We start from the raw sequence: 24,970 nt of genomic DNA, 5'->3' as shown, positions 1-24,970 counted from the left end.
GTGCTTGGTTCCGGCTCTAACCAACAGTGCAATTTTTATGTAAAAAAAAAGGTATTAGGTGAACAATAGTTAATTAAAGAAATAAAACCAGTAAAAAAGACAGTGAAAATTAACAGTAGCGAGGCTATAACAGTAGGGAGGCTATATACAGTAGGGAGGCTATAACAGTAGCGAGGCTATATACAGTAGGGAGGCTATATACAGTAGGGAGGCTATATACAGTAGCAGGCTAGGGGGAGGCTATAACAGTAGCAGGCTATATACAGTAGGGAGGCTATATACAGTAGGGAGGCTATAACAGTAGCGAGGCTATATACCGTAGGGAGGCTATATACAGTAGGGAGGCTATAACAGTAGGGAGGCTATAACAATAGGGAGGCTATATACAGTAGGGAGGCTATATAACAGTAGCGAGGCTATAACAGTAGGGAGGCTATATACAGTAGCGAGGCTATAACAGTAGCGAGGCTATATACAGTAGGGAGGCTATATACAGTAGGGAGGCTATATACAGTAGCGAGGCTATATACAGTAGGGAGGCTATACACAGTAGGGAGGCTATAACAGTGGGGAGGCTATAACAGTAGCGAGGCTATATACAGTAGGGAGGCTATAACAGTAGCGAGGCTATATACAGTAGCGAGGCTATAACAGTAGGGAGGCTATAACAGTGGGGAGGCTATAACAGTAGCGAGGCTATATACAGTAGCGAGGCTATATACAGTAGGGAGGCTATATACAGTAGGGAGGCTATAACAGTAAGGAGGCTATATACAGTAAGGAGGCTATAACAGTAGGGAGGCTATATACAGTAGGGAGGCTATATACAGTAGGGAGGCTATATACAGTAGGGAGGCTATATACAGTATGGAGGCTATATAACAGTAGGGAGGCTATATAACAGTAGCGAGGCTATGACAGTAGGGAGGCTATATACAGTAGCGAGGCTATAACAGTAGCGAGGCTATATACAGTAGGGAGGCTATATACAGTAGGGAGGCTATATACAGTAGCGAGGCTATATACAGTAGCGAGGCTATATACAGTAGGGAGGCTATATATAGTAGCGAGGCTATATACAGTAGCGAGGCTTTATACAGTAGCGAGGCTATAACAGTAGCGAGGCTATATACAGTAGCGAGGCTATATACAGTAGCGAGGCTATAACAGTAGGGAGGCTATATACAGTAGCGAGGCTATATACAGTAGCGAGGCTATAACAGTAACGAGGCTATATACAGTAGGGAGGCTATAACAGTAGGGAGGCTATATACAGTAGTGAGGCTATAACAGTAGGGAAGCTATATACAGGCACCAATTAGTCAGGCCTCCATGTGACACAGGGTGAGTATAGGGCTTATTGCTTTTGACCAAATCAAATCTAATTTTATTTGTCACATTCACACGGTTAGCAGATGTTAACGCGAGTGTAGCGAAATGCTTGTGCTTCTAGTTCCCGACAATGCAGTAATAACCAACGAGTAATCTAACCTAACAATTTCACAACAGCTACCTTATACACACAAGTGTAACGGGATGAAGAATATGTACATAAAGATATATGAATGAGTGATGGTACAGAACGGCACAGGCAGGTTGCAGTAGATGGTATCGAGTACAGTATATACATATGAGATGAGTAATGTAGGGTATGTAAACATTACATTAAGTGGCATTGTCTAAAGTGGCTAGTGATCATTTTTTCTACATGTATGGCAGCAGCCACTCAATGTTAGTGGTGGCTGTTTATTAACAGTCTGATGGCCTTGAGATAGAAGCTGTTTTTCAGTCTCTCGGTCCCCGCTTTGATGTACTTGTACTGACCTCGCCTTCTGGATGATATAGCGGGGTGAACAGGCAGGGGCTCGGGTGGTTGTTGTCCTTGATGATCTTTATGGCCCTCCTGTGATATCGGGTGGTGTAGGTGTCCTGGATGGCAGGTAGTTTGCCCCCGGTGATGCGTTGTGCAGACCTCACTACCCTCTGGAGAGCCTTACAGTTGTGGGCGGAGCAGTTGCCATACCAGGCGGCGATACAGCCCGACAGCATGCTCTCGATTGTGCATCTGTTAAAGTTTGCGAGTGCTTTTGGTGACAAGCCAAATTTCATCAGCCTCCTGAGGTTGAAGAGGCGCTGCTGCGCCTTCTTAACCACGCTGTCTGTGTGGGTGGACCAATTCAGTTTGTCCGTGATGTGTACGCCGAGGAACTTAAAACTTTCTACCCTCTCCACTACTGTCCCGTCAATGTGGATAGGGGGGTGCTCCCTCTGCTGTTTCCTGAAGTCCACGATCATCTCCTTTGTTTTGTTGACGTTGAGTGTGAGGTTATTTTCCTGACACCACACTCCGAGGGCCCTCACCTCCTCCCTGTAGGTGGTCTCGTCGTTGTTGGTAGTCAAGCCTACCACTGTAGTGTCATCTTCAAACTTGATGATTGAGTTGGAGGCGTGCATGGCCACGCAGTCGTGGGTGAACAGGGAGTACAGGAGAGGGCTCAGAACTCACCCTTGTGGGGCCCCAGTGTTGAGGATCAGCGGGGTGGAGATGTTGTTACCTACTGTCAGCACCTGGGGTCGGCCTGTCAGGAAATCCAGTACCCAGTTGCACAGGGCAGGGTCGAGACCCAGGGTCTCAAGCTTGATGACGAGTTTGGAGGGAACTATGGTGTTCAATGCTGAGCTGTAGTCGATGAACTGCATTCTCACATAGGTATTCCTCTTGTCCAGATGGGTTAGGGTCGTGTGCAGTGTGGTTGCGTTGTCTGTGGACCTATTGGGGCGGTAAGCAAATTGGAGTGGGTCTAGGGTGTCAGGTAGGGTGGAGGTGATATGGTCCTTGACTAGTCTCTCAAAGCACTTCATGATGACGGAAGTGAGTGCTACGGGGCGGTAGTCGTTTAGCTCAGTTACCTTAGCTTTCTTGGGAACAGGAACAATGGTGGCCCTCTTGAAGCATGTGGGAACAGCAGACTAGGATAAGGATTGATTGAATATGTCCGTAAACACACCAGCCAGCTGGTCTGCGCATGCTTTGAGAACGCGGCTGGGGATGCCGTCTGGGCCTGCAGCCTTGCGAGGGTTAACACGTTTAAATGTTTTTCTCACGTCGGCTGCAGTGAAAGAGAGTCCGCAGGTCTTGGTAGCGGGCCGTGTCAGTGGCACTGTATTGTCGTCAAAGCGAGCAAAGAAGTTGTTTAGTCTGTCTGGGAGCAAGACATCCTGGTCCGTGGCGGGGCTGGTTTTCTTTTTGTAATCCGTGATAGACTGTAGACCCTGCCACATACCTCTTGTGTCTGAGCCTTTGAATTGTGACTCTACTTTGTCTCTATACTGACGCTTAGCTTGTTTGATTGCCTTGCGGAGGGAATAGCTACACTGTTTGTATTCGGTCATGTTTCCGGTAACTTTGCCCTGGTTAAAAGCAGTGGTCGCGCTTTCAGTTTTGTGCGAATGCTGCCATCAATCCACGGTTTCTGGTTTGGGAATGTTTCAATAGCTGCTGTGGGTATGACATCACCAATGCACTTGCTAATGAACTCGCTCACCTAATCAGCGTATTCGTCAATGTTGTTGTTTGACGCAATGCAGAACATGTCCCAATTCACATGATCGAAAGCAATCTTGAAGCATGGAATCAGATTGGTTGGACCAGCGTTGAACAGACCTGAGAGCGGGAGCTTCCTGTTTCTGTCTATAGGCTGGAAGCAACAAAATGGAGTCGTGGTCAGCTTTTCAGAAAGGAGGGCAGTGGAGGGCCTTATATGTGTCGTGGAAGTTAGAATAACAATGATCTAGGGTTTTACCAGCCCTGGTAGCACAATCGATATGCTGATAGAATTTAGGGAGTCTTGTTTTCAGATTAGCCTTGTTAAAATCCCCAGCTACACTGAATGCAGCCTCAGGATATGTGGTTTCCAGTTTACATAGAGTCAAATAAAGTTCATTCAGGGCCATCGATGTGTCTGCATGGGGGGAATATATGCGGCTGTGATTATAATTGAAGAGAATTCTCTTGGTAGATAATGCGCTCGACATTTGATTGTGAGGAATTCTATGTCAGGTGAACAGAAGGACTTTGAGTTCCTTTATGTTGTTTTGATCACACCACGCCTCGTTAATCATAAGGCATACCTCCCCGCCCCTCTTCTTACCAGAAAGATGTTTGTTTCTGTCGGCGCGATGCGTGACGAAACCAGCTGGCTGTACCGACTCCGATAGCGTGTCTCGAGTGAGCCATGTTTCCGTGAAGCAAAGAACGTTACAGTCTTTGATGTCTCTCTGGAATGCTACCCTTGCTCGGATTTCATCAACCTTGTTGCCAATAGACTGGACATGGGCGAGTAGTTTGATTTTGAGTTTATTTTATTTTTACAGGGACAGTGCACATTAATCAACATTTCAGTAAAAGTGCCGGTTTTAGCCAGCCGGCTAATTTTCAACCGCAGTCCCTGGGCAGGTTATTAAAAACAATGACAATATAGACAATCATTGAGCAGTGAGCACACGCAGAGCAACATAGGACAAGCAAGACATAGCATACAGACACAGCAACAAAGGACAAGCAAGACGTAGCATACAGACAGAGCAACATAGAACAAAAAGCAGCAAGACAAAATTCATGAAAGCAGAAAAGTGTTTCCACACCTCACAAGCTACAGACAACAGACAACAAGGAAAGTGGCAATACACAGCTAGGGATTATGATTACAAATCTGATTGACTTTTAGCCATGTATTCATACATTTTGTGAAAGTTTGATAGGTGGTGCAGTTATGTGTGTCTGATGGCAGTGTATTCCAGACATGGGAAGCTCTCACAGAGAAAGCGGATTTACTAAAGGTGCTTAACTATACAGTCACCTCTCATGGCAGACCTTGTGGATCTGCTGCCATATGTTTGGGTTTTCTGTTTAACAAAAATACTGAGTGGAGCGGGAGCCAGATCATTTAGGATATTGAATTCAAGATAGTATGCTCGGGAGCGTTGCGCGATGACAGAGGCTAGCTTAGGTAATATATTCATCTTCAAAATTTCAGCTCTACCCCATGAAGATAGTGTTACGGATTCCTCCGGTACAGCTCCAGAGGTCCACGTCACCGGCCTTCTAGGAGTCACTGAACTGGATCATTACTACCAACCCTGGACTGTCTTGTCTCATTACGCACACCTGGTTCCTATTCCCCCTGATTAGTATGTGTATAATTGTGCCCTCTGTTCCCCATTCGATTCCTTGTCGATTAATGTTCCATGTCAGTTGGTCTTGTGAGTACCTGTGCTCTGTGGTATCGGCTTTCGTGCTATGTTTGGTGTACATTATATTACGGTTTACATACCTTGTTAGTGTGCACTTGTTATTAATGGTCTCGTCCCGTGTATCATTATTACGGGTCTCGTAACAACAACAAAAAACTATTTTGTATTCCTGCACCTGTCTCCAATCAGTATACAACGTGACAGGGAGAGTTGTCAATCTCTTAATATCATCCCTGATGACCTGGACAACTCTAGTTTCATTTAGGCTCAATATCTTGGTTATGGGGGATACTATATTAATTCCTAGATACATCACGCAACTAGTCTTCCAAACAATCAGCGTATAGATTCAATTTTAACTCATGTTCATAAATGTATACACCTGAGATGGTCTCTTCTGTGCGTATCGCACATGCCAGGGGTTCTAAGGCTAAAATAAATACGAGGGGACTAGTGGGGCAACCCTGTCTCACACCTCATGGAGACAAAATAAGTCAGACACTATTCCATTCGTTTTGACGGATGAGATTGGGGCACTGTATCAGGCTCTGGCCCAGCTAATGAACATGGGACCAAAGCCAAACTTGGTGAGTGTATGTCTCGGCATCCAAGGACGCTGCTATAACTTGAGTATTAAGAGTTAGCCTTGGGTATGACATGAAACAGCCTACGCATGTTATTCACAGAGAGACGAACTGGGATGAACCCAACCTGGTCTAGATTAATTATTTATTGGATTACTGTCTCTAAGCGTAGGGCGAGGGTCTTGGCTAATATCTTATAGTCGCTGTTCAACAAACTTAAGGGTCGGAAACTTCCTAGCTTTAAAGGGTCCTTACCAGGCCTGGGTAGCAGAGCGATAATGGCTCGGCACAAGGATGGGGGCATAGATTCGGACTCTAGTGTTTCATAAAATAACTTCAGAAGGATTGGGGGCAGTTGTTTTTTGAAGCATTTGTAGAATTCAATACCCAAGCCGTTATCGCCAGGTGTTTTCCCAGAGGACATTTTCATAATTGAATTGTCAATTTCTATCTGGGTGATCAGGAGGTCCAACTCAACTTTATCCACCATATTGACAGAGGGAAGGTCAAGGCCCTTAAAGAAGGCATCAAAATCATTGTCACCTGCAATACTCTCTTACCCATACAATTTGTCATTTAATTATTTGAAAGATGGATTAATTCTGGTGCCATCCCATTGAAGTACTCCCTTACTATACCTAACGGCTAGAATAGACTGTCTGTTCTCTACCTGCTTAAACCTATAACATCTTTCCTGCCTTCTGCCGAGCCCAAATAAAATCTATGCAGTTGGAAAAGAGAATGTTGGCTTATGAAGTATTAGGTGCATATACTGTACGTTTACCAGGGTACACTTCTCATTCTGTAACCATCCTGAGGCTATCAACATGCAAGTTAGAATGTTTGAAAGACATTATTTTTGCAATCAGAATGCTGACACCTTTAGAACCTTTGCCACCAGGGGAGGAGAACACCTAACCCATCCATCTCTGTCTCCATTTCTTAGATTATTCTGCATTCAAATGTGTCTCCTGTAACATTGCCACATCACAGTTAAGATATTTTAAATGCACCAGAATTGTATACCTCTTAACGGTTTCTGAATACCGTTAAAATTCCAACTCACTATCTTATTTACTATGCTGCCCATGGTGGTAGTGATATTCATTTGGTATTTTCTAACCTTGACATAATGTAATTTGCGTCTGCACTGTAGAAGTGGGGAGGGGAGGGGAGGGGAGGGGGGAGAACATTGAATTGGGAGAAAAAAAGAGTAAAAATAAAAGGAACTGCTTGTCATAAATGTGGCCAACTGAGCTGAGTTCAACAAGGCTTCTCTTTGTGGCAAACATGTTGCCAAAGTAACAACTTCAGTTGAAAGATTTCAGCTGAAAGAATACAGTAGCTTCTAAGTGACAATACTCAAACTAAAAATTACTTAGCAATTCCTAATAAATATAATAAAAATTCTACATGGCCACTTGATTATTTTGTTCGCCGCACACTACCATTTCAGACCGTTCGCTAACATTAGCAAACAGTTGCGGCTAACACAAAACAAATGGAAGAGTTGCAAGAAAAAAGCCATGTCTCACACTGGCCAATAAAAATAAAAGATTAAGATTGGCAAAAGAACACTGGACAGAGGAACTCTGCCTAGAAGGCTAGCATCTTGGAGTCGCCTCTTTGCTGTTGACGTTGAGACTGGTGTTTTGCAGGTACTACTTAATGAAGGTGCCAGTTGAGGACTTGTGATGCGTCTCTTTCTCAAACTAGACACTCTAAAGTCCTTGTCCTCTTGCTCAGTTGTGCACCGGGGCCTCCCACTCCTCTTTCTATTCTGTTTAGAGCCAGTTTGCGCTGTTCTGTGAATGGAGTAGTACACAGCATTGTAGGAGATTTTCAGTTTCTTGGCAATTTCTCACATGGAATAGGCTTAATTTCTCAGAACAAGAATAGACTGACAAGTTTCAGAAGAAAGTTCTTTGTTTTTGGCCATTTTGAGCTTGCAATCAAACCCACAAATGCTGATGCTCCAGATACTCAACTAGTCTAAAGAAGGCCAGTTTTATTGCTTCTTTAATCAGAATGACAGTTTTCAGCTGTGCTAACAGAATTGCAAAAGGGTTTTCTAATGATCCATTAGACTTTTAAAATGCTAAACTTGGATTAGCTAACACAACGTGCCATTGGAACACAGGAGTGATATTCCACAAAAAAATCAGCTGTTTCCAGCTTCAACAGTCATTTACAACATTAACAATGTCTACACTGCATTTCTGATCATTTTAATGTTTTTTTAATGGACAAAACATGTGCTTTTCTTTGAAAAAAAGGACATTTCTATGTGACCCCAAACTTTTGAGCGGAAGTGTAGGTATTACAGACTCGGTCAGGGGGAGGTTGAAAATGTTTGTGAAGACACATCAGTTGGTGTGCGCATTTTTAATTTTTAATTTAACCTATATATAACTAGGCAAGTCAGTTAAGAACAAATTCTTATTTTCATTGTCGGCCTAGGAACAGTGGGTTAACTGCCTTGTTCATGGGCAGAATGACAGATTTTACCTTGTCAGCTCGGCGATTCAATCTAGCAACATTTTGGATACTGGCCCAACTCTCTAACAACTAGGTTACCTGCCGCCCTGTGCATGCTTTGAGTAGAGTTGTCCAGAACAGCTGGTGCTCTCATGCATGCTTCAGTGTTCCTTTCCTCGAAGCGAGGATCAGACTGCTAATCATGCTAAAGACGCCGGAGAGGATGGCTGCCGTTTTATTGGCTCTTCACCAACCGTGCTATTTAAAAACATTTTTATTTTTGCTGAGACGGTAGTCTCTTACTGACCGAAAAGTGCTTCTGGACATCGGAACAGAATTTACTCCCCTTGAATTGGACAAATACTTTTTCTTTAATGAGTCGGACGAGGGGGATTTACTCCAGACACCCGAACAGGCCCTCATCCCCATCAGTCGCAGGAGAAAGAGACAGAGGTTTGTGGAAGGAGATCGGGGTGCCTTGTGAGGATCAGGCGACGACTGGCTAATCTGCTTTTGCTATCCGTATTATTGGCCAACTGGATAATGAATTGGACGAACTAAAAGCACGTATATCCTACCAACGGGACATTAAAAACTGTAATATCTTATGTTTCATGGCTGAACGACGACATGAATAACATACAGCTGGCGGGTTATACACTGTTCAATAGGCAGGATAGAACAGCAGCTTCTGGTAAGACAAGGGGTGGCGGTCAAGGTATATTTGTAAACAACACCTGGTGCACAATATCTATTGATGAAGCCAGTGACTGATGTGGTGTGCTCCTCAATGCCATTGGAAGAATCCTTGAAACATATTCCAGTCTGTGCTAGCAAAACAGTCCTGTAGCTTAGCATCTGCTTCATCTGACCACTTTTTTATTGACAGAATCGCTGGTACTTCCTTTTTTAGTTTTTGCTTGTAAGCAGGAATCGGGAGGATAGAAATATGGTCCGATTTCCCAAATGGTGGGCGAGGGAGAGCTTTGTATGCGTCTCTGTGTGTGGAGTAAAGGTGGTTTAGAGTTTTTTTCCCCCTCTGGTTGCATGTTATATGCTGGTAGAAATAAGTTCAAACGGATTTAAGTTTGCCTGTATTAAAGTCCCCGGCCACTGGGAACGCCGCTTCTGGATGAGCATTTTCTTGTTTGCTTATAGGCTTATACAGCTCGTTGAGGGCAGTCTTAGTGCCATGGTGGTAAATAGGTGGCTATGAATAATACAGATGAGAACTCTTGGTAGATAGTGTGGTCTACAGTTTATCATGAGGTATTCTACCTCCGGCGAGCAATACCTTGTGACTTCTTTAATATTAGACATTGCGCACTAGTAGTCATTGACAAATAGACACACACCCCTGCCCCTCGTCTTACCAGACGTAGCTGCTCTGTCCTGCCGATGCACCGAGAAGCTACGTCTCAGTGAAACATAAGATATTACAGATTTTAATGTTCCGTTGGAAGGATAGTCTTAATCGTAGATCGTCCAGTTTGTTTTCCAATGATTGTACGTTGGCCAATAATACTGAGGGAAGTGGTGGTTTACCTACTCGTCGGCAAATTCTTACAAGGCACCCCGCCCTCCTCCCCCTTTTCCTCTGTCTTTTCTTCATGCTGATGACGGGCATAGGGCCTTATCTTGACAAACCAGTACAGCCTTCGAGTCGGACTCATTAAAGAAAAAATCTTTGTCCAGTGAGTAATCGCTGTTCTGATTTGCAGAACCTATTTTTTGATCATAAGAGACGGTAGCAGCAACATTATGTACAAAATGAATAACAAACAATGCGAAATAAACAAAATAACACAGTTGGTTGGGAGCCTGGAAAACGGCAGCCATCCCCTCCAGAGCCATTATGACAGATAATATGACATAATAACCATGTCACATGGTAATTGTATTAAACAATATACAATGCATCCCACCAGGTTCACCAGGCATTGAGAGTGTATAATCTATAGATCAAGAGGAGAGAAATTGGGTTTGGTGCTTGGTGTTGCATCGGACAACAGCCTAAAACATTTGACTAATAATAGCTTTGAGGCTAGCAAGATTCTGTACAGTCAGTTTTTTTTTCTTCACCTCTGGTCTGGTGGAAGTTTCGCCGACGTGTCGGCTCTCCACAGCTGGCTGGTGTGTGCTAGGCAGGGTTCCATCCACGAAGTAGTCTCCTCCTTCCCTGTATAATGGAGCTGTTCTAGACCCAACCAACCAGCTATGGAGGTACGCCACTCGCAGTGGAAGTCAAAGAGGGCGTCCTCTGGCAACGGGGGTCTCCATGGAGATGTAGAGCCCGGCACTGACACAGACCAGAAACAGCTTTGCCTCCCTGGATCCAGAGGTTCCGGCGCCTTCGTCCTTGTTGGCTTCCCAATCAAGATCGGATCCGAAGGTACCTGCGTCTTCGTCCTTGGTTCTGTCTCCCTCTCCGGTGGCTTCTACCTCGGGTTCAGATCCTCGGAGCTCCCAGGCTCACCGGACCTTGAGGCTGCCTGAGAGACTGGCCCATTCAACATCACCAGCTGTCATCATAGGCAGCTCTATGGTGAGAAACATCTCAGTCCCCAAGGCAAAAACAGGACATAACAAGGCTGCTTCCGACTGTTCTACCACAGATGCCGGGAGCTGACACTGTCGTAGTCCACGTGGGGTCAAATGACATCAGGAGGGCTAGCTCGGAACATTTGAAAATGGATGTTAAAGAACTGATTTTAGCATTAAAAGACTCCAAAAAATGGACAGTCTATAGGGAGGAGGTCAGAGACATGGAATTGTGGTGTCAGGACAACAACCTGTCCCTCAACATGATATAGACAAAGGGGATGATCGTGGACTACAGGAAAAGGAGGGCCGAGCACACCCCCATTCTCATCGACAGGGCTGTAGTGGAGCAGGTTGAGAGCTTCTTTCCTTGGTGTCTACATCATCAACAAACTATCATGGTCCAAACACACAAAGACAGTCGTGAAGAGTGCACGACAGCACCTATTCCCCTCAGGAGACTAAAAAGAATTGGCATGGGTCTTCAGGTCCTCAAAGTTATACGGCTGCACAATCGAGAGCATCCTGACTGGTTGCATCACCGCCTGGTATGGTAACTGCTAGGTCTCCGACCGCAAGGCGCTACAGAATGTAGTGCGTACGGCCCAGTACATCACTGGGGCAAAGCTTTCTGCCATCCAAGACCCTCTATACCAGGCGGTGTCAGAGGAAGGCCCTAAAAATTGCCAAAGACTCCAGCCACCCTAGTCATAGACTGTTCTCTCAAGCGGTACCAGAGTGGCAAGTGGTACCAGAGTGCCAAGTCTAGGTCCAAAAAGCTCCTTAGCTTCTTTGGGACTGCGGGCAGTATTGAGTAGCTTAGATATTAAGGTGCCCAGAGTAAACTGCCTGCTACTCAAAAGCTAGAATATACATATAATTAGTATACTTGGATAGAAAACACTCTGAAGTTTCTAAAACGGTTTGAATGATGTCTAAGTATAACAGAACTCAGGCAAAAACCTGAGACAAAATCCAACCAGGAAGTGGGAAATCTGAGGTTTGTAGTTTTTCATGTCATTGTCTATCGAATATACATTATCTATGGGGTCCTATTGCACTTCCTAAGGCTTCCACTAGATGTCAACGGTTTTTAGAACCTTGTTTGAGGCTTCTACTGTGACGGGGAGAGAATGAGAGCTGTTTGACTAAGGAGTCTGGCAGAAGGCCATGAGCTCAGTCTTGCGCACGCCCGTGAGAGTTAGCTGCGTTCCATTGCATTTCTATAGACAAAGGAATTGTCCAGTTGAAGCATTATTGAAGATTTATGATAAAAACACCCTAAAGATCTATAGATGGTTTTAAATTTTTCTACGAACTGTAATATAACTTTTCATCTGAACTTTCGCCTGGACTTGCCCGCACCTCGTGAGTTTGGATTTGTGAACTAAACGCGCAAACAAAAAGAAGGTATTTGGACATAAATTATGGACTTTATCGAACAAAACAAACATTTATTGAGGAACTGGGATTCCTGGGAGTGCATTCTGATGAAGATCATCAAAGGTAAGTGAATATTTATAATGCTATTTCTGACTTTTGTGACACCTCTCCTTCTTTGGAAAATGGCTGTTTTTCTGTGGCTAGGCGGTAACCTAACATAATCGCAAGGTGTGCTTTTGCCATAAAGCCTTTTTGAAATCTGACACAGTGGTTGCATTAAGGAGAAGTGTATCTATATTTCCATGCCTAACACTTGTATCTTTTATCAATGTTTATTATGAGTATTTCTGTAATTTGATGTGGCTCTCTGCACTTTCACCAGATGTTTGTTTGAGACAATGCATTTCTGAACATAAAACACCAATTTCAAATGAGGTTTTTGGACATAAAGATTAAGTTTATTGAACAAAACACATTTATTGTGTAATATGGATTCCTGGGAGTGCCATCTGATGAAGATCATCAAAGGTTAGTGATTAGTTTAATCGCTATTTCTGACTTTTGTGAGGGCTCTCCTTAGCTGGAAAATGTCTTTATAGTTTTCTGTGACTAGGTGCTGACCTAACAATCGTTTGGTGTGCTTTCGCCGTAAAGCCTATTTGAAATCAGACACTGTGGCTGGATTTACAAGAAGTCTATCTTTATAATGGTGTAAAATACTTGTATGTTTGAGGAATTTTAATTTTGGGATTTCTGTTGTTTTGAATTTGGAGGTGCCCTGCAATTTCACTGGCTGTGGGCGAGGTGGGACGCTACCGTCCCACATATCCCAAAGAGTTAACAAGCCACAAAACTTCTGAATACCTTATCAAATGGCTATTTGCCAAGAGGGTGCAAAGCTGTCATCGAGACAAAGGATGGCTACTTTGAAGAATCTAAAATATATTTTGATTTCTTAAAAGGATCGGACCCTTTTTTTAAATTTTTGCCTAAAATGACATACCCAAATCTAACTGCCTGTAGCTCAGGACCTGAAGCAAGGATATGCATATTCATGACACCATTTGAAAAGAAACACTGAAGTTTGTGGAAGTGTGAAATTAATGTAGGAGAATAAAACACATTAGATCTGGTAAAAGATAATAAAAATAAATAAACATTTAAAAAAATGTGTACCATCATCTATGAAATGCAAGAGAATGGCCATAATGTATTATTCCAGCCCAGGCATAATTTACATGTAGGCCACTAGATGGCAACAGTGTATGCGCAAAGTTTTAGACTGATCCAATGAACCATTTAATTTCTGTACAAAATTTAGTATCAAGACTGCCCAAATGTGCCTAATTGGTTTATTAATACATGTTCAAGTTCATAACAGTGCACTCTCCTTAAACAATAGCATGGTATTATTTCACTGTAATAGCTACTGTAAATTGGACAGTTCAGTTAGATTAACACGAATTTAAGCTTTCTGCCAATATCAGATATGTCTATGTACTGGGAAATGTTCTTGTTACTTACAACCTCATGCTAATCGCATTAGCCTATGTTAGCTCAAACGTCTCGGGGGGGACCCACCAATCCTTAAATTTAAATTGCAAGTCGAGGGCAGAGGTAATTTCCTCATTAACAATGTTTCGTCAGTAGTGGCAAACTCTTTCTATTGTCAGGTGTTGAGAGTCGCCATGTTTTGCCATGTTGACAATTATTTGAAAATAAGTCAGTCAATTCATAGTTATTTTGCAAAAGAAAAGCCATCCGTTTCAATGCATGCCACCGGAACCGGATACCTGGTCATGGTTTTTCAAACACTTCTTGATTTTCAAATGCCTCTGAAGGTACACTGAGCAGAGTGTCTGTCTTCGACCAATCAAACACACAAACACAAGCAAAAATGTGCGCGCAGGCACACACACGCTCATACGCACACACAAAATTACATTTTGCTTAGAGCACCCTAAGTGCCAGAGCCAGAATATAACAAGATTATATTCATGCCTTACTGTAGGAGCCATTAGATGATTACATAATAGTGAATTATTAAAATGTACAGTCCAGTGCTTCATCCCAAATAGCACCCTATTCACTATATTTGACTAGGGCTCTGGGATCCACCCTAGCTGTAGACCACTTGCTATTAGTATGACGTAACCAGGCCATGCATTCTCCATTCGACTGCATCCTGGAAAGAACCTGGCTAGAAGGATGGCATCAAAGCTTTTACTTTAAACTATATCCTAGCCCTAAACAAGGCTGGTATTGGTAGCAGACTTGGACTAAAAAGGTTTCTAAACACGGTTCAGTGTCCATCACAATCTAAAACAAAAAACAATGCAACAGACTTGCATCCCTTGAAAAACTCAAACACATCAAAAACATACACTCAAACACACCAAAAACATACACACCAAAAACATACACTCAAACACACCAAAAACATACACTCAAACACACCAAAAACATACACTACAAGACATTAAAAACACATCATACACATCAAAATCACTCACATCAAACAAACAAAAATACATTAAAAAAACAAAAAAACTCACTCAACCACATCAACACATCAAAAACACATCGACCACATCAAAAACACATTAAAAACACATCAAAAACACACACTCAAAAACACATTAAAAAAACACACTCAAACACATCAAAAACACATCATGCACATAAAACCTCACACTCGAACACATAAAAAAAACACACTCAAACACATCAAAAACACTTCAACACATCAAACACACTCCAACACAAACACACTCCAACACATCAAAAACACATCAAAAACACACACTCAAACACATCAAAAACACAGACTCAAACACATCAAAAACACACACTCAAACAAATCAAAAACTCTCACTCAAACACATCAAAAACTCACACACACACACACTCAAACACTCACTCAAACACATCAAACACATCATAAACGAACACTCAAACACATCAAAAACACAAAAACACATCATAAACATCAAAAACACTCACTCAAACACTCACTCAAACACACATCAAAAACACACACTCAAACACATCTCAAAAACGCACACTCAAACACATCAAAAACACTCACTCAAACACACACTCAAACACACGTCTCAAAACGCACACTCAAACACACGTCTCAAACACACACTCAAACACATCAAAAACACACAGACTGGCCCTCCCGGGTGGCGCAGTGGTCTAGGGCCACCAGAGACTCTAGGTTCGCGCCCAGGCTCTGTCGCAGCCGGTCGCGACCGGGAGGTCCATGGGGCGATGCACAATTGGCCTAGCGTTGTCCGGGTTAGGGATGGTTTGGCCGGTAGGGATATCCTTGTCTCATCGCGCACTAGCGACTCCTGTGGCGGGCCGGGGCGCAGTGCACGCTAATCAAGTTCGCCAGGTGCACAGTGTTTCCTCCGACACATTGGTGCGGCTGGCTTCCAGGTTGGATGCGCGCTGTGTTAAGAAGGCCTTCGTCTCACCCGAGCCTGTCCTGGAGTTGTAGCGATGAGACAAGATAGTAACTATTAACAATTGGATACCACGAAATTGGGGAAGAAAAAGGGGTAAAAAATACACAGACATCAAAAACAATACAAACACTCAAACACAATCAAACACATTAAACACAACAAAAACATACATCAAACTTATCAAACACAGATACTCAAACGCATCAAACACATAAAAAAAACTCCAAAACATCAAACACTCAAACACAAAAACATACATCAAACTTATCAAACACAGATGCTCAAACTCATCAAAAAACTCCAACACATCAAACACATTAACATTAACATTAACAAAAACATACATCAAACTTATAAAACACAGACACTCACACATCAAAAACCCTCAAACATTCAAAACAGTAAAATAGTCAGTGTGCTACATAATCTTGAGCATGAGTACCTATCAGAATCTTTTCTTGACACACACACACACACACACACACAACACACACACACACACACACACACAGAGAGAGTGCAAATGAGGGAGGGAGAGAGTGGAGGGAGAGAGTGGAGGGAGAGAGTGAGTGTGTGAATGAATGAGTCAAGCTCTAAATAAAGGGATGACAGGGAAGATGATAGTGTGCTGTTTAGACATTACATGGACATTGAGTACTCATTCATAAAACATACACAGTTTAAAACCAACTTTAATAAGTTATACACAAACCGACTAAGCATACACAGTCATATGAACGTACTGCAGACTCCTGCAGAATACAAATACATCACACCACAGGCATAAACGCACGCACGCACACACCCGTGAGCCTACAGGAATATGCACATGTAGCCTACATGATGCTAACCTGACTCGGCACACCCTCCGGTCTCACTATCTCAATTCATCATGCTCATCTAAACATAATATACAGACATTCACACACCAGAGATGGGGTTAACTCCATCTCAGTTTAGCCATCAAGTGTTGGAACTGAACTGCACTACAAGAGAAATTCCATTAAAAATGTAATTTATATGAACTGAAATAGATGGAGAGACAGATGTGCATACACACACATACACAAACTCAGATCACAGAGGAGTGGTCACACACACACATACACAAACTCAGATCACAGAGGAGTGGTCACACACACACAGATCTCTCATACACACCCAGGTTATCAGCAGGTAAGAACACAGACAGGTGGAATTCACACACCTTACTGCTACCACTGAGGTGACACTAAAACAAATTTATAGTTACACGTCCTATCTAGTAACACACAAACACCCCAAACAACACTTGTTTAATGAAATGTTCATTTTTAGATGGAAATCCCAGATTGCCCCTTTGATTAGGTTAGCAACTAATTAATTTCATATCATACATCTTTACACTCATGTCATATCAAATGTAATACATCATATCATTTCTATAACACCTTTGATTAGGATGGCACTAATATTATGTAACATAACAGGCATATAATTATAGCCTACAAAATATAATTCCTATACGATGGTAATACCCAATGTAAAACTGCTGCTGCTGACTTAATGAGTTCTTTATGCTATCATATCATTCTGGACGTGCTACCTGTCCCAGACCTGCTGTTTTCAACTCTCTAGAGACAGCAGGAGCGGTAGACATACTCGAAATGATCGGCTATGAAAAGCCAACTGACATTTACTCCTGAGGTTCTGACCTGTTGCACCCTCGACATCCACTGTGATTATTATTATTTGACCCTGCTGGTCATTTATGAACATTTTAACATCTTGGCCATGTTCTGTTATAATCTCCACCCGGCACAGCCAGAAGAGGACTGGCCACCCCTCATAGCCTGGTTCCACTCTAGGTTTCTTCCTAGGTTCTGGCCTTTCTAGGGAGTTTTTCCTAGCCACCGTGCTTCTACACCTGCATTTCTTGCTGTTTGGGGGTTTTAGGCTGGGTTTCTGTACAGCACTTTGAGATATCAACTGTTGTAAGAAGGGCTTTATAAATAAATACATTTGATTTGATCTATAATACCCAACGGTAAATCCATGGATAAATCATGCAGATTATTATACATTACTGCTGCTGCTAACTTCATAACATACAGTGCCCTCCATAATTATTGGGACTGTGAAGTACTTATAAAAATAAAAAAGGATTTAAAATTTAAACAATGCCTGTGAGTTTAGAGTGCAGGCTGTCAGCTTCAATTTGAGGGTATTTTCATCAGGTGAGCCATTTAGAAATTACAGCATGTTTTGTTTATAGACCCCCCATTTTAGGGGACCAAAAGTATCAGGACAAATGTAATCAAATGTGTAATAAAGTAGTCAAAAATTAAGTATTTGGTCCCATATTCATAGCATGCAATGACCACATCAAGCTTGTGATTCTACATATTTGTTTCATGCATTTGTCCCTTGCTTTGGTTGTGTTTCAGATGAGCGACAAACGTTAGAGACGCACAAATATTATACCCCGAAGACATGCTAACCTCTCACCATTACAATAACAGGGGAGATTAGCATTTTATACCATACCCCCAAGACATGCTAACCTCTCACCATTACAATAACAGGGGAGGTTAGCATTTTATACCATACCCCCAAGACATGCTAACATCTCACCATTACAATAACATGGGAGGTTAGCATTTTATACCATATCCCCAAGACATTCTAACCTCTCACCATTACAATAACAGGGGAGGTTAGCATTTTATACCATACCCCCAAGACATGCTAACCTCTCACCATTACAATAACAGGGGAGATTAGCATTCTGGGGAGGGTATGATGTGCGTCTGTAATTTTCTCACTCATTATTATTCATGATTCATTCAGAATCCTCCGTAATCATGGTAGCATCCACATTCATGTGGAAGTGTTTATTTACAGTAAAAGTGACTCCAAAATGACACAATACACTATTTACCATTCATTTCTATTGGGTACTAAATACATTGAAACACAACCACAAGAAACAGCAGACAAAAGAAGAAAACAAATCACTGTATAACTCTATTATCTGTAAGACTGTGTGTGTGAGGTTGTGTGACTGACAAAGCCACAGAACGGTATGGCTGTGAGTCTCACCTTTGCACAGAGGGGTCATATCAGTGTGTTTAGACGCTACAGACAGAAGTTGGCAGATCGGCTGTGGCGACTTCAGACGAGTACCAAGACAGTTTGTGGGGGTCATAGAGCAAACAAAGAACGCCATCGTGTTCGTGAGAGTCATATCTTTCCACAAATGGTTCATAATAGTTTGGACGCTACTTACGATTTTGTGAGAAGGCCGATTTTCGGGATGTTTAATTGGTCTGACAAACACCGCTCTAGCTCTGTCACCTTTCACCGCCGATGTGGAAGTGCGACATCGGCGGATGCGGTGGATTGAGACACATCAATGCAAAAATAAACAGATGTCTCTAGCTTAAACTGACCCATTTTTATGGGGATTTTTTTATTACGCTAATTAGGACATCCACCTTATAGGGGGTTAAGTGGTCAGATGTCATATAAAAAATGGCTTCCACATACAAAAATACCACTACTGGTTACTACAGCCCTCAGTACCACACAGAGAGGGTACCTACCCAATGGTGCTCACTCACACACACACACACACACACACACACACACACACACACACACACACACACACACACACACACACACACACACACACTCACTTATAAGCACTCATGTGGACGTGAATGCCCTTCCTTCCAGCAAACCCAATTTTATGAACCATTTTTGTGTATACTTTTTGAATGTGCGTACTACTCACCGTGCTCTGAGTGCACTGACCGTACTCTTATCAATCCTGAAGAGAGAGATAGAAGGGAGAGAGAGAGGGAGAGAGAAAACATGTCCAGTTAACTTGTCATGTAGCTATGACAACAGGGGCACACGACCCCATTCACCCTCACTGGTGAAGCACTTCCTTCCTCCACAGCCTGGCTCCAGAGATGTCCCTCACACGGACACACACACACACACACAGACACACACGGACATGGACACACACACACACACACACACACACACACACACGTGTAAGTATGAACGCTTGCACATGGACACACACACGCACGCATTCTGACTCACACACACACACATATACACACACAAACACACACACACACAGACACACACACACAACCAAAATTAAGTTAATCACCATGGCATAATCGGCATGTTGTTCATTCTCTTCCTTCATACCTTCTTTCTCTCCTTCTCTTCCTGTCCTCCCTCTCTCTATCTCAGTGTTTGAGTGTTTTGTCATATATATATATATATATATATATATATATTTGTCATCTGTCATATATATGTATGTTATCGCCTTAGGAAGGGTATTTACTACACTGAATTACACACTAATGGCTGACAAGCTGTCATCACATAGCTCTGCTGTTGTGACACACACACACAAACACACACTCTCTTTCTCTCTCTCTGTGGGAGACTAGATCACACTTTAACACACCCTTCCTGTGCTGGAACCCCTCCCAGTACTGCATTAAACCACACACACATACGCACGCACACACACACACAGTTATCAAGACAATGATCAGTAACGCAGTGACTAGTGCATGCCATTGCATATTTTCCATCTCAAAGTGTTTTGTTGGTAAACAATCACACATACACACACACACACACACACAAATGCACACACACACACACACACACAGGTAATCTTTTGTGAACACGTTTTTCCATCATGAGAAGTCAATCTGTCTGTCAATGTTCTATTTTCAGTTTGCATTTTCAAACTAACTCAGACTCACAGTAACCATTAACCCTGATGTGTCACTGTGTTTTATAGAGATAATGAAGGAGTATGGGAGGGAGATGGAAGAAGTGAGAGGTGAGGAGTGTAGCAGAGGGGAAGAGAAGAGGGAGACCGAGACAGAGATAGGAGAGAAGGAGAGAAAAGGAGAGAGGGTGCAGGAAGAGAGTAGCAGAGGGAGCAGTAAACGTTAAAAGCTTCATATGATGAGTCTGAAACCTCTGTTCAACGGGTCATAAATAAAACATTTAGTGCTGCTACACAGTACACACACACACACACACACTACAGCTCCACCAATACGCTAAAATCAGCCACAGAACACACACACACACACCTCAACTGACTTAGCACACAGTGAAACAAAGCATGCTGAATAGCTGATAAAAGGGTTGGAGAAAGGAAGAGAATGAAGGTTAAAGAGAGGAAGAAAGGAAAGGAGAGAAACAGATGAGAGAAGGGAGGGAATAGTAATGCTAATATCCACTCTTCCCTCCTTCCCCAAAAAGTATTTCCTGCATTATTCGACACTGTCTCACTATTACCTCTCACACACTCAGAGAGATGGATGGAGATGGAGAAAGAGAGCTAAAGAGAGAGAGAGAGAGAGAAAGATGGAGAGCTGGAGAAAGAGAGGGAAAGGGAGGGAGATGGAGAGCTAGAGAAATGGAGAGAGGAAAATTGAGTATGAAATTGAATGGTTGAATAGAGGCTTGTGTAAGTCTTGCAACTTCTCTAACCACACACACGTACGTGCGCACGCACAGACACACACACACACGCGCAGACAGACGCACAGACACACACAGGCCTCTTGTGTATTCTGGGCACAGGTTAGATTTGACAGGCCGTATGCCGAGCTGAGATTCAGTGAGGTAAAGGGCTCTGAATCACTCAGAGAGAGAGAGAAAAAGAGGAGAGAAATATGCTGTCTCATACCTGCAAGAAGACAAAGAAAGGGGATATTTAGGGGATAAAAAAATACCCTGGCTGTATCATAGAGGTATAGAGATTGTTATCATCCCGTTACTCTGCTACTATTGGTCTCTGTCTTTACCACTTACCTGGTTTAGCAGTCACAAACTAGTCCAACTACAAACTAGCAAGGATCCCTGCCATAGACAATCAACTGTCATAACATAGCTAACACCCCCCCAAACAATACAACAAACTACTTACAATCACAATTACATAAACACACCATATCAAACTGAGCCATATGCAAAGTCGCATACACAACACACACTTTATCTCTGTCACACACACACACCAACCCCACACACTTACCATCCAAACCCTCCGAAGGACACACTCCTCTTCCTCCTTAGCATGGTGTTTACGTCTCTTTCTCTCTCTGGGATTCTGTGTCTGCTTCTCTTGAAATTCTTAGTCTTACAACAATCTCTCTCTCTCTCTCTCTCTACCACCACTATGTGTCGTCTGCCTCCAGCCTTCTATCTATTCAGTTAGCGCTTTAGCCTTTTTACCATGCCCTCACTGTTTTTCTCTCTCTATCTCTCTCACTCCCTGGTTCCCTCTCTCTCGTTCACTCTCTCACACAGTATGAGCTTAACACCTGCCTAGTCTCTCCCTCCACTGCACTGCTTCCCTCCCTCACCACCCGCTAGGCTGGAACGAGTGAATGAGCGAGATAGGGCGATAGTGTGAGAGAGAGTGAGAGGGAGGTTGGGAGGGGTGGAGGGAGGGAGGGAGTAGACAGGGAGGAAGGGAGGTGGTGTTTTCTGTGTATTTCTCTACCTCTATTCTTTGACTCTGAGAGAGACAGACTGACAAGGCAAAAAAAAGTGGCATTGATGTCAAAATAATAGACCATGTTAATATGAGTACCTCAGTGTCTGAAATGGAATGAAGAAGGTAATTTTAGGTGCCAGTACCAATTTGAAAATACTTGTGTTCATATTCTAGAGGTGGAATATTCTAGAAGAACTGCCGGGACTAGAGATATTCTAAAGAAAGCAGATTGCTAGATCATCTTTTCATGGGTACTCAGGCAATAGAAAATTAGAATTGCTGCATCAGCCTAATTCAAAACGCTGGACTGGAGTGCTTTCTTTATGGAGTCATTTATGTTTGAAACATCTCTTGGTTAAATGTCAATGAGAGAGTTCTATTAACCTGAGCTGCAGTGCACTGATCTATGGCCCGTGACGTGAAAGGACAAAAGCGGTGAGGGAGGAGCGCCCTTCTCAAGCCGAACAGTAATCTGCTCCGATGTTGTCAACATGTTGTCAACAAGGCAGCATGGTGCATTGTCCAGAAACACACAAATTTTTTTCCACCATAAAATACATTGAATTTTCTAACTATATTGACACTACCGTTCAAAAGTTTGGAGTCACTTAGAAATGTCCTTGTTTTTGAAAGAAAAGCAAAAAAAAAAATGTCCATTATAATATCAAATTGATCAGAAGTACAGTGTAGACATTGTTAATGTTGTTAATGACTATTGTAGCTGGAAACAGCAGATTGTTAATGGAATATCTACATAGGTGTACAGAGGCCCATTATCAGCAACCATCACTCCTGTCACGCTCGTGAAAATGGACGGACCAAGGTGATTGGATTGGCGTGATTAGAGTTCCATATCTTTTATTCAAGTGAAACTTCTACAAAACAATAAACCAACAATGAACCGTGAAAGTAGTGGTGCTACATGCACCTACACAAAACAATATCCAACAAATGCAGGTGGGAACAGGGACACCTTGATCCCCAATTAGAGACAACAAACATCAGCTGCCTCTAATTGGGAACCATACTAAGAGCACCAGCATAGAAATGAAAAGACTAGAACACCCCTAGTCACGCCCTGACCTACAACACCATAGAGAGCCTTTGGTTCTTTGGTTCATTTGGCGCAGAGGAAGGCTCCTGCTAAGGAGCGGGACTGGACACCGTGCCTGGACTGGGCACCTGCGCAGAGGAAGGCTCCTGCCTTGGAGCGGGACTGGACGCCATGCCTGGACTGGGCACCGGCACAGAGGAAGGCTCCTGCCATGGAGCGGGACTGGATACCCTGCCTCGACTGGGCATCGGCGCAGGTTGCACCGGACTGTTGACACGCACTTCCGGGCGAGTGCGGGGAGCCGGCACAGGACGTACCGGGCTGGGTAGGCACACTGGAGGCCTGGTGCGTGGAGCCGGCACAGATGGCACCGGACTGGTGACACACACTTCAGGGCGAGTGCGGGGAACTGGCACAGGACGTACCGGACTGGGGAGGCGCACTGGAGGCCAGATGTGTGAAGCTGGCACAGACCTCACCAGACTGCTGACAGGTACTTCAGGTCAAATGTTGAGAAGAACACACTTGACCAACATCTCTCTCCTCTCTCTCCCCCCCAACTTCTCCATCACCTCCCTGACGGTCTCTGGCTCTTTTCTTTGATCATCCGCCAGCTTCATGTGCCTCCCCCAAAATAATCGTGGGGTTTCTGTGAAAGCGGACTGAAGACAACCTCCTCATGGCGAGTGCGAGGAGATGGCACAGGACATACCGGGCTGGGGAGGTGCACTGGTGGCCTGGTGCGTGGAGCCGGTACAGATGGCACCGGACTGATGACACGCTCTTCAGCACGCCTGCACTGTAGCCTACTCCTCGCCTCCACCTCTCTCCGGTGTCCCTCATTGAATTCCTCCACCGTCTGCCATTTGGGCTCTGGCACTGCCCGCTGCTCAGTCGACCACCCCATGTGCCCCCCTCCCAAATAATTCTTGGGGTTTCTGTGGCTGCGGCCCCCGGCGTCGTCGCTGTCCTTCCTGATCTTTCTGCGACTCCTGCCAAGGAAGGGTCTCGCATCCACTCCTGATCTCTTCCCAGGGCCAACTCACCTTCTCCTCCCGCTGCTTGGTCCTTGATTGGTGGGATATTCTGTCACGCTCGTGAAAATGGAAGGACCAAGGCGCAGAGTGATTAGAGTTCCATATCTTTTATTCAAGTGAAACTTCTACAAAACAATAAACCAACAACGAACCATGAAAGTAGTGCTGCTACATGCACATACACAAAACAATATTCCACAAATGCAGGTGGGAACAGGGACACCTTAAGTATGATCCCCAATTAGAGACAACGAACATCAGCTGCCTCTAATTGGGAACCATAATAAGAGCACCAACATAGAAATGAAAAGACTAGAACACTCCCGAGTCACATTCTGACCTAAAATACCATAGAGAACCAAGGGCTCTCTATGGACAGGGCATGACAACTCCTGTGTTCCAATGGCACGTTGCCAAGTTTAGCATTTTAAAGGGCTAATTGATCATTAGAAAATCCTTTTGAAATGATGTTAGCACATCTGAAAACTGTTGTTCCGATTAAAGAAGCAATAAAACTGGCCTTCTTTAGACTAGTTGAGTATCTGGAGCATCAGCATTTGCGGGTTCGATTACAGGCTCAAAATGGCCAGAAACAAATAACTTTATTCTGAAACTTGTCAGTC

The 24,970-nt window shown here is 43.5% G+C and overlaps 2 protein-coding genes across 3 annotated transcripts in view; both read right to left on the bottom strand.

Moving 5' to 3' along the window:
• LOC112217142 (rap1 GTPase-activating protein 2-like) overlaps positions 1-22,100 on the bottom strand; it is a 77,052-nt gene extending 54,952 nt beyond the window's left edge. For both annotated transcript variants that reach the window (XM_042300015.1, XM_042300016.1), the window contains exons 1-2: positions 21,792-22,100; positions 19,494-19,529 (exon numbers count right to left, since the gene is read on the bottom strand). In XM_042300015.1, coding sequence (XP_042155949.1) covers positions 19,494-19,529; positions 21,792-21,835 — 80 coding nt within the window. In that variant the 5' untranslated portion in view covers positions 21,836-22,100. The remainder of the gene's footprint in view (positions 1-19,493; positions 19,530-21,791) is intronic.
• Positions 1-24,970, bottom strand: part of LOC121838636 (NLR family CARD domain-containing protein 3-like) — a 733,752-nt gene that overhangs the window by 658,996 nt on the left and 49,786 nt on the right. The gene's annotated exons all lie outside the window — the stretch shown is intronic.

Source organism: Oncorhynchus tshawytscha, linkage group LG17 (genome assembly GCF_018296145.1).
Source record: "Oncorhynchus tshawytscha isolate Ot180627B linkage group LG17, Otsh_v2.0, whole genome shotgun sequence".
Lineage (NCBI taxonomy): Eukaryota > Metazoa > Chordata > Actinopteri > Salmoniformes > Salmonidae > Oncorhynchus > Oncorhynchus tshawytscha.
Note: the sequence above shows the minus strand (reverse complement) of the source record. Positions and strands in the feature narration are given on the sequence as shown.